Source organism: Gopherus evgoodei, unplaced genomic scaffold, assembly GCF_007399415.2.
Source record: "Gopherus evgoodei ecotype Sinaloan lineage unplaced genomic scaffold, rGopEvg1_v1.p scaffold_40_arrow_ctg1, whole genome shotgun sequence".
Classification (NCBI taxonomy): Eukaryota; Metazoa; Chordata; order Testudines; family Testudinidae; genus Gopherus; species Gopherus evgoodei.
The window spans coordinates 1,948,013-1,962,357 of NW_022060061.1; the positions used below are offsets into that span (position 1 = coordinate 1,948,013).

Below are 14,345 nucleotides of genomic sequence, written 5' to 3' on the forward strand. Positions count from 1 at the left end.
TGAGGAGGCTGCAGGGTTTGTGGCAAAGGACCACTTAAGTTGTGTACTGTTAAAGTGACACCCTTTGCAATGTTATTAACGGTGACCTTCCCTCCCCGCCACTCCCAGGGAAACAAAAATTGTGACTTGTGCTTCCACGTAAAGAAAGCCAGGAAGTGGAATTTGGAAGACAGATAAGACGGGGCATATTTCTGCTTTTTACACTAAAAAGTCAGGCCACATCTGCCTCAGAGGGCTTTATGGAGAACTGGCAGAATAACACTGCAGATACTGAAGTATAAATGGCTGATCAGTCATTTAAAACACTGTCTTTTGGGGGATGTTGAATACCTATTTAACTCAAACACCCACATATATTTGGGAGAAAAGATCTCAAAGTTAAAGAGTCAACACTGCAGCATCCTTCAGTCAAGGTTTGCAAAAGCTCACCCTCTGCCTTTCAGACCTTCAGGGAGTCCTCCAGCAAAGCCAGGGAAGGAAAGCCTTGACGTTTCCAATATTTACAGTGTAACACTGTGACAGAATTACTGAGCTGGCTTGGAGCATGTGTCTAGCACAGACAGACAGCCCCTACAGGATGCACCTATCTCAGGAAGTAACTCTGAAATGTGTGTGCCTCCTGGCTCAGGGAGAGAAGGAAGCTGATTGCACCAGCAGCAGGAAGGTAGCTGCCTCTGTACCCTCTTTCAGTTGTTCTGTTCTGTTACATTGTGCTCACAGCCATGTAATTATTCCGGGTCTCCGCAAGGCTCTGCTGACCCACAATAAGGAGACTAGAGGTCAGAGGACAGTAAACCTTTCGGGCTTTCTTTCCACATCCCAAAAGGAGCCCTTTATAACAATCCAAGCTCAGGATAGCAGAGGGGCTCATTACAAAGCCAGGCCTTGAGGGACGGACCAGCACACAAGGCTCAAGGGCTGTAGAATAGAATATATATTTTAATTTACACGTGTCCAACCGGATAGGAAGAAAAAGACTCTTCTATCCTGATAAGGCAACAGTGAACAATGATAAACCTCCAGAGAACAGAATGAGGGAGGAAAAAAAAATATACAAATGGGACTAAGTTTAAAAAAGTTGTAAGGAAAAAGATTCCCACCCCACCCCGTCTGCCCCAAGCCTCCTCCCCGTTCTTCATTCTCCTCCTGTCTTCACCACTTCTTTTTGTGCTCGTCCATTGACACTCCTCCCGGGCCCAGTGCCACCACCAGCAGCAGGCCTCCTATTACCGACATGGTCTGGAAAAAGTCATACTTTAGGAAGTCGTGGAGAGGCCGGTAGGTGGGGATGTTCCAGAACGCGTTCTGTACCAGATTGATTACGAACAGCCAGATGACCAAGGTCAGGGCGGCCAGCTTGGTCTTGAAACCAATGGCCACCAAGATGATCAATGCCATGCCAAAGATGTCCTGGAAGATCTGGGATGGGGAGAATATCAGGAGACATGAGTACCTGCACAGCTCTTTTATGCCAGGAACTGAAAGCATAAAACGGCTTTTTCACAAATGGCAAGTCAGCGGCAGAGCCAGGAATGGAACTCAGGTGTTCTGGCTCTCAGTTCCCTGCTCACAGCTAGAGCAATACTTTTCCGCAGAACTGAGAATAAACCCCAAGATCATCAACTCAGTTCCATCTTCCTTCAAACCCAGTTCCGACTAGGGATTCTTCCTACACTGGTCACCTCCCCTATTTCTCCGCAGCCTCCCATACCTGGCCTATTCTCCCCATTTTTTGGGTCTTGCTTGTTAGACACTTCAGGGCAGAGGAGCTGGCTGCACGTGGAGGGCTTGGAAGGCAAGCAGTTCAGACTGGAATGCGGAAGCAGCAGAGATGCAAGACTACGTTATCCTGCCCACTGCACTAGCTCAAGGCACGGTCAGGTGGGTCGGGAGGTCTGAGGCCTCTGCTCACTCTTCTCGCGATTAACCAGCAGTGGAGTAACCTCCCCGCTTTCCTTCCCACACACATTCCAAACAAGGCGTGGAACCTGCAACACAGAGCAGCCAACTCACCTGCCTACACTGCTGCTGTGCATGGGTTACAGGGGAGAATCCAACGGCACTAAGGGTCCCTGAAGTGAAAGGGGAGGACATCACAGGCATAACCATGGAGGGACGTGGCAACACCTTTGCTTCAGGGCTAAGTGCAGGGTGCAGCCCCATTGCTGGATGGGCTGCCTGCAGCAGAGAGGGACCCCAGGACAAGTGACAGGGCGTAACAGAGGCTACTTACGGTGAAAGCGCTGAGTTCAAAGTGCAGCAGTGTCATGAACATGAGCACCAGCAGGAGCCTCCCCCCCAGCTGCATGTACTGTCGCGGTGAAATGTCATCCACGGTGGGGACGCCGGCGAACATGGACTTCCCTTCAGAGCGGGACTCTGCCAGCAGCAGCAGCAGCCCACCTCCTAGGGCAAGGTTCCTGCAGCAGGGGGAAGTGAAAGGATCAATGGATCATGGAGCTGCTGTCTTCTAACGTGAGTGTGATGACTATCACGCCAGGGACCGAACCGGGCACCTCCAGCTTAAAAGCAAGAGCCCAGTCTCCCTGGCTGGGGCTGTAACAGACTCGTATCCTCTGTGGGTCGGGCACAGAAGGGGACCAGGAGCACACACTCACCAGCGGGTTACACAAGCCCCCACCAAGCAACACTGCTTGCCTCTAGCCCTTACCATCCTGAATCAAATTGCACTTGGGTTCATTAGAGAAACCTGAACCCTACCAGGAGGGATTGACAGGTGGGGAAACTGAGGCACAGAGTAGCAGTGACTTGACTAAGGTCAGATAGGAAGCCAGTGACAGAGCGCAGTTAAGCACCCAGGAGTCCTCTCCTCCATTTTTCCTGTTCTAATCGCTGGAGTCAGGGATTGCCTTTAGGAGCCAGGCCTTGCTACTTAGCCACAAAGAAATGAGGGCACCAATACCATTCATCGGCTGTAACTCACCTCATCAGGAATTTGAGATCCCATAAAATACTGTAAGCGACTGTCTGCAAAAGAGAAACCACCAGTTTAAACCCTGTGGCCAGGTAACAGGTTCAGCTGCTTGCGGCAGATGATCTCAAGGAGTTGTTCAAAAGTTAAGCCCCATGGAAGATGAGTCAGTTTCAATTTCATGTCATAGAGGGGGAACTGAAGCACAGAGAGGTCCTGCAGCGAGGCCTCTTGCGCACGGCCCCGCAGCAAGTCAATGGTGAGCACCTCAGAGTCTTCAGCGTATTTATCCTGTGAGGCAGGCCAAGGCTACTATCTCCATTGTGCAGATGGCAAGTCATCTACATCTCTCTCCGGACTTCAGTTCTCAAGAGCACAGGTGCCGACTTCCTAACTTCCCCAGGGGTGCTCAACCTCCACTCTGACCCAGGCCCCCACCCCGCCTCTTCCTATCCCCATCCCCTCCCCCAAGCATGCCCTGCCCTTACTCCGCCCCGCACACACTCTGCCTCCTCACCCCTAGGGCCTCCTGCACATGGCTAAACAGCTGATCAGCAGCAGGTGCTGGAGGGGAGCGGAGAGCGACTGATTGGCAGGGCCAGCTGGCAGGCAGGAGGTACTGGTGGCGAGGGGGAGGAGCTGACTGGCAGGGCCACGGGTGGGCGCTGAGCACCCACTGATTTTTTTCATGGGTGCTCCAGCCCTGGAGCACCCACGGAATCAGCGCTTATGCCCAGGAACACATAAGGAGTCTATGGTACAGCAGGGAATTGAACTGGAGTCTCTCCCAAGTCTCATGCTAGTGCTCTATCCACCGCACCATCTTTAAAAGAGTTAACCCTCTCGCTGGGAGAGACTTAGCAATTATTAAGATGTCGGTGGACATAACGATCTACAAAGATAGTTGAAGGGGGGCAGGACACCATGACAGGTGAGAAGTTTAGTTTAATAGAATGGGGACTGATAAGGAGGAACGAAAGTAAGAAAGGGGAAAATTTAGGCTGAATAGCAGGACATTTCCAGATAGTGAGCTGTACTAGCAGGATCTCCCAGGGAAGGGATGGAAACCCCGGGTGCGTGTGACATTTATACATTCGACTGGAGAAAGCTTTAGAGAATAGAGCGAAGGGCACAATTCTGTCCCAGGGAAGACACAGACTAAGGGATTGTCAACATATGAACATTCATCCCGAGTAAGGGAGGGTGTGAATTTAAAGCAGATTCACTTTCCTTGATTAACTCCATGTGTAGACACTTTTGTCTCAGAATAAATGTGCTTTATTCTGAATTAGCGTAATCCACTTTAGAACTGAGAATTCACCTGAACTCTTGAATAGCTACTTCTGATTAACTCCCCATGTAGCCAAGCCTAATAATAGCTCACTGGTCTTTTCCATTCTCTAACTTTTATGGTTCTACAGCTCACATTATTCCACAGCTACTGGCCATCAGTGCCCACTACTATCAATTCACCAAGCAGCCAGGAGACTCTTTGCTAGCCGTGGCATCCAGTACTCGTCTGGAGCAGCGTCATGAAGCTAGCCCATCTCCCACTCACCTGCATGAAGATAATCCCAAACAGGCCAAAACAAGCGTAAGGAACAAACTTCCTGGCTAGGACTAGAATGCACCCAACTGCAACAGAGACACAGAGAATGAAAAAACAGAAAAAATCAGCATCAGAGCCAATGCAGGTTAACAAAAACACAGATGACCCTTTCAATACTCACTCTTCTCTGTGAGGGAGTTTGGGGCATTTTACGACCAAGGTAGTACATTCAGGGTGAGATTGTCAAAGCCAGTGAGGGAAGACACCCACAGGAGTCTTATCAGAATTAGAAGAGGATCTTCTCCACAGAACAGCCTCAGGGGGACACTTGACTAGGTGACTTTAGAGGTCTTTTTCCAGAGGCATGGTGGAATATCACAGGAGATCTACGTTCTACTCCAGACTCTGCCCCTGACTCACTGTGTGACCATGGGAAAGTCATTTCCCTGTTCTGTGCCTCAGTTCCCCCATCTGCATAAGAGGGACATACCACCCTGGGGCACATGAAGTTTAATGCTATGAGATCCCAGTGTGGAAGGTGCCAGAGACAGGCAGAGTGTTTCTATTTCAAGGATTCCAGCTTCTGCAGTGAAATACTGCCTCTGTGCGATGCTCAGCATTTGCAGAGCTGGGGGAGAGGCGGGAAAGTCACCTATGTACAAACCAAATGCACAAGCACAAAATGGGGAATAACTGGCTAGGCAGCAGTACTGCAGAAGAAGATCTGGGGGTTATAGTGAATCACAAATTGAATACAGGTCAACTGTGTGATTCTGTTGTGAAAAAGGCAAATATTCTGGAATGTGTTAGGCAACATCACACGTTTATTCATAGATTCAAGGACTGGAAGGGACCTCGAGAGGTCATCGTGTCCAGCCCCCTGCCCTCATGGCGGGACCAAATATTGTCTAGACCATCCCTAATAGACATTTATCTAACCTACTCTTAAATATCTCCAGAGATGGAGATTCCACAACCTCCCTAGGCAATCTATTCCAGTGTTTAACCACCCTGACAGTTAGGAACTTTTGGTTTTTCGTCTTCCCCTGCAGCGTGGGGCATGGGTCATTTGCTGGTGGATTCTCTGCAGCTTGAGGTCTTCAGACCACAATCTGAAGACTTCAATAACTCAGGCATAGGTTAGGGGGTTGTTATAGAAGTGGATGGGTAGGGTTCTGTGGCCTGCTTTGTGCAGGGGGTCGGACTAGATGATCACATTGGTCCCTTCTGACCCTAGAATCTATGAATCTAACCTAAACCTCCCTTGCTGCAGTTTAAGCCCACTGCTTCTTGTTCTGTCCTTAGAGGCTAAGGTGAACAAGTTTTCTCCCTCCTCCTGATGACATGATGGCAGTTTTCAGGTATCTAAAAGAGTGTCTTCTCTTTTCCAAATGAAACAAACCCAATTCTTTCAGCCTTCCTTCGTAGGTCATGTTCTCAAGACCTTTAATCATTCTTGTTGCTCTTCTCTGGACCCTTTCCAATTTCTCTACATCTTTCTTGAACTGCGGTGCCCAGAACTGGACACAATACTCCAGTTGAGGCCTAGCCAGCGCAGAGTAAAGCGGAAGAATGACTTCTCATGCCTTGCCCACAACAGACCTGTTAATGCATCCCAGAATCACGTTTGCTTTTTTTAAAACAGCATCACATGGTGACTCTCATTTAGCTTGTGATCCACTATAACCCCTACATCTCTTTCTGCCATACCCCTTCCTAGACAGTCTCTTCCCATTCTGTATGTGTGAAGCTGATTGCTCCTTCCTAAGTGGAGCACTTTGCACTTGTCTTTGTTAAACTTCATCCTGTTGACCTCAGACCATTTCTCCAATTTGTCCAGATCATTTTCAATTATGACCTTGTCCTTCAAAGCAGTTGCAATCCCTCCCAGTTTGGTATCATCTGCAAATTTAATAAGCATCCTTCCTATGCAAATATCTAAGTTGTTGATGAAGATAATGAACAGAGTCAGTCCCAAAAAAGACCCCTGTGGAACCCCACTTGTTATACCTTTCCAGCAGGATCGGGAACCAGTTATTTTTTGTGCATAATTCTACATCTGTAAGTTCAACTTTCATGATAAAGAGATTGCACCGCAGTACTTGTATCAAGAGAATTGAAAAATAATATTTCTTTTATTTTCACAGTGCAAAAAATAGTTAGATAAATAGTATTATATTATTGTTTAACATCACGATTGATCAAGATTAATTTTTTTTAATCGCTTGACAGCTGTAATGGGAGGTAATTATTCCATTCGATTTGGCACGGATGAGGCCTCAGCTGGAATACTCTGTCTATTTTTGGGCACCACACTTTAAGAAAGGTGTGGACAAATGCGAGAGTCCAGAGGAGAGTAACGGAAATGGGAAAAGGTTTAGAAAACATGACCTACTAAGAAAGGTTAAAAAAACTGGGCAAGGTTAGACCAGAGAAGGGAAGGCTGAGGGGGCAGCTGATATCAGTCTGCAAATATGTGAAAGGTTGCCAGAGAGGATGGTGATTAATTGTTCTCCATCAGGTTAATTTGCAGCAAGGCAGATTAGGGTAAGATATTAGGAAAAACTTTCTAACTCTAAGGATAGTTAAGTACTGGAGCAACTGACGGAGGTAGGTTGTAGAATCCATCACTGGGGTGGTCTCGGTTACTTGGCCCTGCCTCAGCATGGAGGGTTTCTGGACTAGATGAACTCTCAAGGTCCTTTCTTTGATTCTGTACCCAGGCTCCCTCCCAAACAGCAGTTCAGAAGCATCATTGAGGTGGGAGGGCTCTTACCCAGCTGTCCAGACATGTTGATTAATACGAATAGTGTGGCCAAGATGATGCCGCACCCCCACGACATATTGATGTAATCCCGCTGCTCGTTCCATTGAAACCACATCCGTATCCCATCCTCAAGGAAGGTGCTGATCAGACAGAGGTGAGCCAGGTGAGGTAGGTAGCGCTTTGTCACCCGCAAGAACTGGAGGGGGAAGATATGGCCAGAGGAGGAAGAACAAAAGGCAGCATTAGAGAGTCAGAAAACAATGGCCCACAGCAGCTGAAGCAACGTGTTGCTAGGTTACCCAGCTCCAAAAGCGATACGACTTTGGTCAGAGGAGAATCTGAGGGCACCTTACACACTTCCATTAATAAATCTTCATTTCGCCTCTGGGAGGCAAGTATTAGCCCCATATTAGAGATGGGGAAACTGAGGTGAGAGCCGCAACTTGACTCTTCTAAGGTTGTACAAGTCAGCGGCAACCAGCCCCTGCTCTGACCACTCCACATGCCTTCCCAGAGCCAGGAATAGAACCCACGAGTCCAGACTCCCAGTCCCCTGCTCTACCCACTAGAATACACTCTCCTTTCAAAACTGGGAGTAGGTCCCAAGAGTCCCAACTCCCAGTTTAAAAACTCTGGGAAAACACACAAGGACAGCTTTGAAGTGGTAGGACTGCTGTAGGACGCTGCTTTGAAGAGCAGGTGATTCGCACAGCTCTACGCTGTGTGTTCGTTCTGTAGCCCCACACAGTAGAGATTCACTGAAGCAGGGTAGGAGACTGCCTAGTAGCTATTAGTCTAGAAGCATCTTCCACCATCCAAGAGGGGCCCAAGCCAGGCAAGCCAATTCCTTGGAACTGTCTCACATCTGAGTACACCAACCACCCCCTACTGTTTTCAGTATAAATTTCCGGGCTACACCGCACATCTCCATTCAGTCCTTAACCCCTTGGAAGACAAGGCACGGCAGGGGATGATGGATCTTGTCCAAGGTTACAATATTAGCTTGTAGCTGTGCTGTGGACACAGTCTGACTCCCAGGGGAAATAACGCGAAATGTAGTAGTAGGTGTACTGCAGCGGTGCCTCCAAGTCCCAGCCACGGACCCCACTGTGCTACCTGCAGCACACACACAGTGCAAAAAGATGATCCTTGCCCTAACAAATCTCTAAGTCACAAAGTCAGACAGTTCAAGGCCGGGGGAACCACCAGATCACCTACTCTGACGTCCTGTAGATCACAGGCCACCCACACCACCCAGCACCTACACACTAAGCCCAACAACCAAAAGTTAAATCAAAGTATTATATCCCACAGCTTCACAGAAACGGAGCTCCCAATTATCCAAATACCTGAATGTTTCAAATGTCCCAAACTCTTTCAAAAAGTCCTTTGTTTCTTTCAGGATGAAAAAGGCTGGATACATGTAAAGTATGATACTCAACAGCAGCCAATGTTCATTAACACATCCTCTAACAAACTTCTAGGGATACCAATATTCTTATTACTAAGTTTATTAAATACCATGGGTTTTTTTGGGGGGGAGGACAACGATGAAAGAAGAGAAGGGGAGGAGAGGGAAGGCAAGACCACATCTAACCTCCTCTACACCCTTTAGAAGTTTTAAGTTCTATCTACCCATACACTTAACCTTCATCTCCAAGCACCTCGGTATTTTAAATGAGCTCTTTGATCCTGAGAGATGGCAAACTGGCTGGCCTGGAGGCCAAAATACTTGTTCTGTGGATACAACACAGCATAGGCAGCAATAGTGTAGTCTGTTCCCCACACGCCTAAGTAACACACACATAACATACACACCTCTATCACCATTCCTGCTTCAGAGGCAGAAACAGTCCTTTAACCAATGTAATAATTTCATCTGCAAAAGGCTCTCTGTTATCAAACAGGTGCCTTCCCAAGGTGGCACTGAATTACTGGTGGAGTCTGTGAATAAGTCAAAACAATCAAATCAAATTGAAAGTTTATCGAACGTTAAGGTCCTGTCTACACTACAAAAATAACCATGGTTGTGAAAGCACAGGAACCTACAAGGATATGAACAGTATTCTCAAGCATCTTTAAAACACAGCTTTCCTCCATTCATACCAGCTAGATTAAACCATATTATAACATGGATTGGCTCCAATCATGTTTAAAACATTGCTCTTTTCATAGCATAAGTAGGATTTAAAAGTGCCTGTGTGTACAACACAGGATACCACATATGCTTTCTAAGGAGCTCGATTTAACTTTAATCTAGATGTATTTCTAGTGTGAGAGGGGACAGTGCCAAAGAAAACTCACTAGATCTACGTGCCAGAACACACTGCTGAGGAAAAAGCAGAATAGCAGGGTGGCAAAAAAGCCAAGTTATTGGGCTCAGTATAGGGGTAACTGAGTTAAATTCTATGGTCTGTGATATACAGACGGTCAGACTAGATGCTCTAATGGTCCCTTCTGACTTAGAATCTATGGGCCTACCTCAAATCCTTTAACCACTACTTATATTTCTATAATGCCTTCCTATCCTGAAGGATCCCAAAGCACTAGCTGGCTACGTAGCTTTATGGCCCCCAACTCTGTCAGATTTGAGCAATCAGTTGAGTAGAAATCAGTTTAATCCCCAAATCCCTGTTGTCTGAAACCAGCTTACATCCTTTAAAGTCCATCAGTTATGTTAAGTGTACTCATACCAAAACCCTGTTTATCAGTAGAGCTCTGCGCGAATATAAAATTTGTATCCGCATCCACTCCGCCATCTGCAAACATGGTCAATGGATATAAAGTGGATATCCGCAGATTTGCAGGGTGATAGATATAAAATTTGGATCCACATCCATCTGCTTACCCTGGCGAGCCACGTGCCAGAGGTTGCCGACCCCTGGTCTAACATAACCTAGCCAAGACTGTAATTTGACCACTTTAGCACGTGTTAAAGGCAGCTTCCGTTGCCTACCCTAGACCTTTCAAAGCCATCTTTGTTAGCATCTGTTTTACATCTTTTTTGACCTCTGGCAAGAGATCCAATTGCAATACTGACAGCAATTGTGCAAGTCCTAGTAGGAGTTTAGTGGAGACTCGTGAGCACCATGAAGATATTCTGCAGTTTTAGCAATCTGCTAAAATGAAGTCAGAACTCCCACGTTCCATTCCCAGCTCTGTCACTGATTCACCGTATGACCACAGGTAAGTCATTTCCCCTCTCTGTGTTACAGTTTCCCCATTTACAACATGAGGATAACACCTGCCATTCGTGGGCTGTGAGGTTTGATTCACTAATCTGTTAGTGAAGTGTGATTATCACAAGGTAATGCTGGACTACTACTGGTGCGGAATGGGACTGAACCAGTGACATGAAGATTCCCTCTCCCATTATAACTGACCCTTTGCACCCAGTGCTCAGGAGAACAAATTCCCCTGTTCTGGCCTTGGGTTTGTTTATTTTGAGGGAACTGATATCAACTGGAAATAGTCATGAAAGCAGAAATGTTAATCCCATCAGATTCATTACTTCATGGTTCGAGGCACAAAAAGAAAATACCAATTCAAGTCAACGGAGCATCCCATGGTGCACCAGCCCCACTTACTAGACATGTGGGAGGAGTGCTGGGCACTGTCAGGGGTTCTGTGCTCTTTGTCCCCTTCCTCCCCACACTCTTGATTTTTTTTTTAAACTTTGACCTCACTTCTCCTCCTGTTTTTTCATTTTTTGTCCCCAGAAATCAATTGCGTAGTGGGCTTAGCGGTTCCTCCCCGAATTGGGGGGGGAGGGTTTAGATATGGGTGGGCTCCCTTCCTGCCCCAATACTACAAATAGCAGCCTTGCAAACCCCAGGCTGGGTGCCCTGTACACTGTACCCCACTTCCAACCACAAGATGTGGGTCCCCTTCCTTCTCAATACCACCCCCCATGGGGGTAGGAGGGGGAGGGGAGAACATATGGTACAGCCCCTCCCCCCACTCTTCTCCCTGGCCCCCCTTCCTGCTGTGTGGGGGGGGCACAGGTGGTACATCCCTCCCCCCAAGCATAAGGAGAAGCAGGTGGTACATACCCCCGTTTCCTACAGGCTCCCCATCCCTTCCCCACAGACGACCCCACGCTGGGGGGGGGGGAAGAAAGCAGCTGTAATTGGTACCCCCCCGGGGAAAGGAGACGGAAAAGCGGGTGGTATATCCCACCCCCTATTTTTATAGATTCCCCCAATACCCTCCCAATAATGGTACATCCCCCATTGCTGCTCTATGGGGGCAGCAGGTGGTACAGTCCCTTCCCCAGGGGCAGATGGTAGAGCCTCCCTTCTCCATACTCACCCCCTTCACTATAAGAGGAGCAGGTGGTACGTCCCACCCCTCACTACCCTTGAGGGAGATGGTATCTCCCACTCCCTCAATGGCTCCCACGCTGGGATGGACCAAACCATCGCGGGCGGGAGGGGGCAGGCCAGTCCCAGCTCTCGCTCCTCCAGGAGGAGCCGCCCCCAGCCCGGACACCTCTCCCCCTCACCTGGTCGGCCAGGTCCTCAGCAGCCCCCATCAAGTCTCCACTGGGCGCCATAGTCGGCTCCGGCCCAGCCTCGCTGTCTGCTCAGGGGCCGAGAGTGGGGAACAGAGAGGGCGTGGCCGACGGCGGGAGTGGGCGTGGCCAGAGCGCAGCCAGTCACAGGGATGATCCCAGTCCTACCCCACCCCCCTGGGGGGGTCACGTGGGCGCCCTTAGCCATGGCTACCGAGGCAGACCCGCTCATTACAGCGGCGTTGCCTCCATAGCCATGGCGGCCGGTTCCAGCCTTCACTCTTGGTGGCGGGGGAGGAGCCAGGCGCTATCGCCACCTTCCCGCCCTCGGAGGGCTGCGGTGGGGGAGGGGGAGTGGCCCCAGCCTGGGACGTAGGAGAGCTGGAACCAGGCCCCCGCCTCACGGCCGGCTGGGGCGCCCCACGGCGCCAAGGCCAAATCACCCAATGGCGTCCACGGCGCCCCACACACAGCGCCCCAACCCGCCTCACAAGCAGCCCTGGCGCCACGCGCATGGGGCCTCGTGTCTGGCCACAGCGATGACACCTCACGCCCGATCACCACCACAGCACTCCACGCCTGGTCACGGCCACAGTGCCCCACACGCAGCCACAGCACCTCACGCCTGGCCACAGCGACACCTCCTCACACCTAACCATGGCCACAGTGCCCCACAGGCAGCCACAGCACCTCACGCCTGGTCACCACCACAGCACTCCACACCCGGCCACGGCCACAGTGCCCCACACGCAGCCACGGCACCTCACGCCTGGCCACAGCAACGCCACCTCATGCCTAGCCACGGCCACAGTGCCCCACACCCAGCCACAGCACCTCACGCCTGGCCACAGCAACGCCACCTCATGCCTAGCCACGGCCACAGTGCCCCACACCCAGCCACAGCACCTCACGCCTGGCCACAGCAACGCCACCTCATGCCTAGCCACGGCCACAGTGCCCCACACCCAGCCACAGCACCTCACGCCTGGCCACAGCAATGCCACCTCATGCCTAGCCACAGCCACAGTGCCCCACACCCAGCCACAGCACCTCACGCCTGGCCACGGCAACACCTCCTCATGCCTAGCCACAGCCACAGTGCCCCACACCCAGCCACAACACCTCACGCCTGGCCACGGCAACACCTCCTCATGCCTAGCCACGGCCACAGTGCCCCACACGCAGCCACAGCACCTCATGCCTGGCCACAGCGACACCACCTCATGCCTAGCCATGGCCACAGTGCTCCACACCCAGCCACAGCACCTCACGCCTGGCCACAGCGACACCACCTCACACCAAGCCCTGGCCACAGTTCCCCACACCCAGCCACAGTACCTCACGCCTGGCCACAGCGACACCACCTCACACCAAGCCCTGGCCACAGTTCCCCACACCCAGCCACAGTACCTCACGCCTGGCCACAGCGACACCACCTCACACCAAGCCCTGGCCACAGTGCCCCACACCCAGCCACAGCACCTCACGCCTGGCCACGGCAACACCGCCTCACACCTAACCATGGCCACTGTGCTCCATACCCTGCCACAGCACCTCACGCCTGGCCACAGCGATACCGCCTCACAGCTAACCATGGCCACTGTGCCCCACATGCAGCCACAGCTCCTCATGCCTGGCCCCGGCAACACCTCCTCATGCCTAGCCACGGCCACAGTGCCCCACACTCAGCCACAGTACTTCACGCCTAGCCACGGCAACACCACCTCATGCCTAGCCACGGCCACAGTGCCCCACGCCCAGCCACAGCACCTCACGCCTGGCCACAGCGACACCGCCTCATGCCTAGCTACAACCACAGTGCCCCACACCAAGCCACAGTGCCAGCCCCTCACACCCAGCCATAGCACCTCATGCCCAAAGCCTCACGCTTGGCCATGGCAATGCTGCCTCGTACCCGGCCACAGCCATATGAGCTCACACCCAGCCACGGTGCCTCACACCAGACCACAATATCTCACACCCAGACACGGCATCTCACGCCCAGGCACCGCAATGGCACCTCACATCCAGGCAAGGCATCAGTTCTTCGAATGGCACCATGGGGCTCGCACCTTGCACTCAGCCACAGCGACAGCACCTTGCACCCAGCCAGGGCAACAATGCTTCAGACAATGCCATGGCAACATGACTCAACTGACTGGTATGACGGTGTCGTGTGTAACCGTGACAGGGGATCCTCTATATCCTGCTAAAGAGGAGCAGATGGATGTTGATAAAGTACAGGTAGGAGCTGAAGAGAAACAGTCAAATGAAAAAGAGTCCTTTTAAGTTACCTCACATGAGGGCAGACAACTAAATGCTGACAAATGTTATAAGTGCTTGTATACAAATGCAAGAAGTCTAAATACTAAGATGGCTGAACTTGAGGGCCTGGTAATAAATGATTATATTGATATAACAGGCATCACAGACACTTGGTGGAATGATGATAATCAATGGGATACCCAGGACCGGCGCTAATATTTTTAGTGCCCTAGGCGCACGGCCATTTCGCCGGCCTGCGCGCTGGTCCCGCAGCTCCGGTGGACCTGCCACGGTCATGCCTGCAGGAGGTCCGGAGCCG

The 14,345-nt window shown here is 50.7% G+C and overlaps 1 protein-coding gene across 2 annotated transcripts; it reads right to left on the reverse strand.

Moving 5' to 3' along the window:
- Positions 1 to 919: 919 nt before the first annotated feature.
- On the reverse strand, positions 920 to 11,872 carry LOC115642493 (surfeit locus protein 4-like). Of its 2 annotated transcripts, none has more exons than XM_030546044.1 (6): positions 11,753 to 11,872; positions 7,258 to 7,444; positions 4,491 to 4,567; positions 2,945 to 2,988; positions 2,234 to 2,420; positions 920 to 1,419 (listed from the first exon to the last, which is right to left on the reverse strand). In XM_030546044.1, exons 1-6 carry the CDS (start codon positions 11,801 to 11,803, stop codon positions 1,153 to 1,155), a joined length of 813 nt encoding a protein of 270 aa, XP_030401904.1. In that variant the 5' UTR covers positions 11,804 to 11,872; the 3' UTR covers positions 920 to 1,152. The 2 variants fall into 2 exon arrangements, with proteins under 2 accessions (XP_030401904.1, XP_030401905.1); XM_030546045.1 differs by lacking the exon at positions 920 to 1,419 and adding an exon at positions 2,003 to 2,072.
- Positions 11,873 to 14,345: the final 2,473 nt, after the last annotated feature.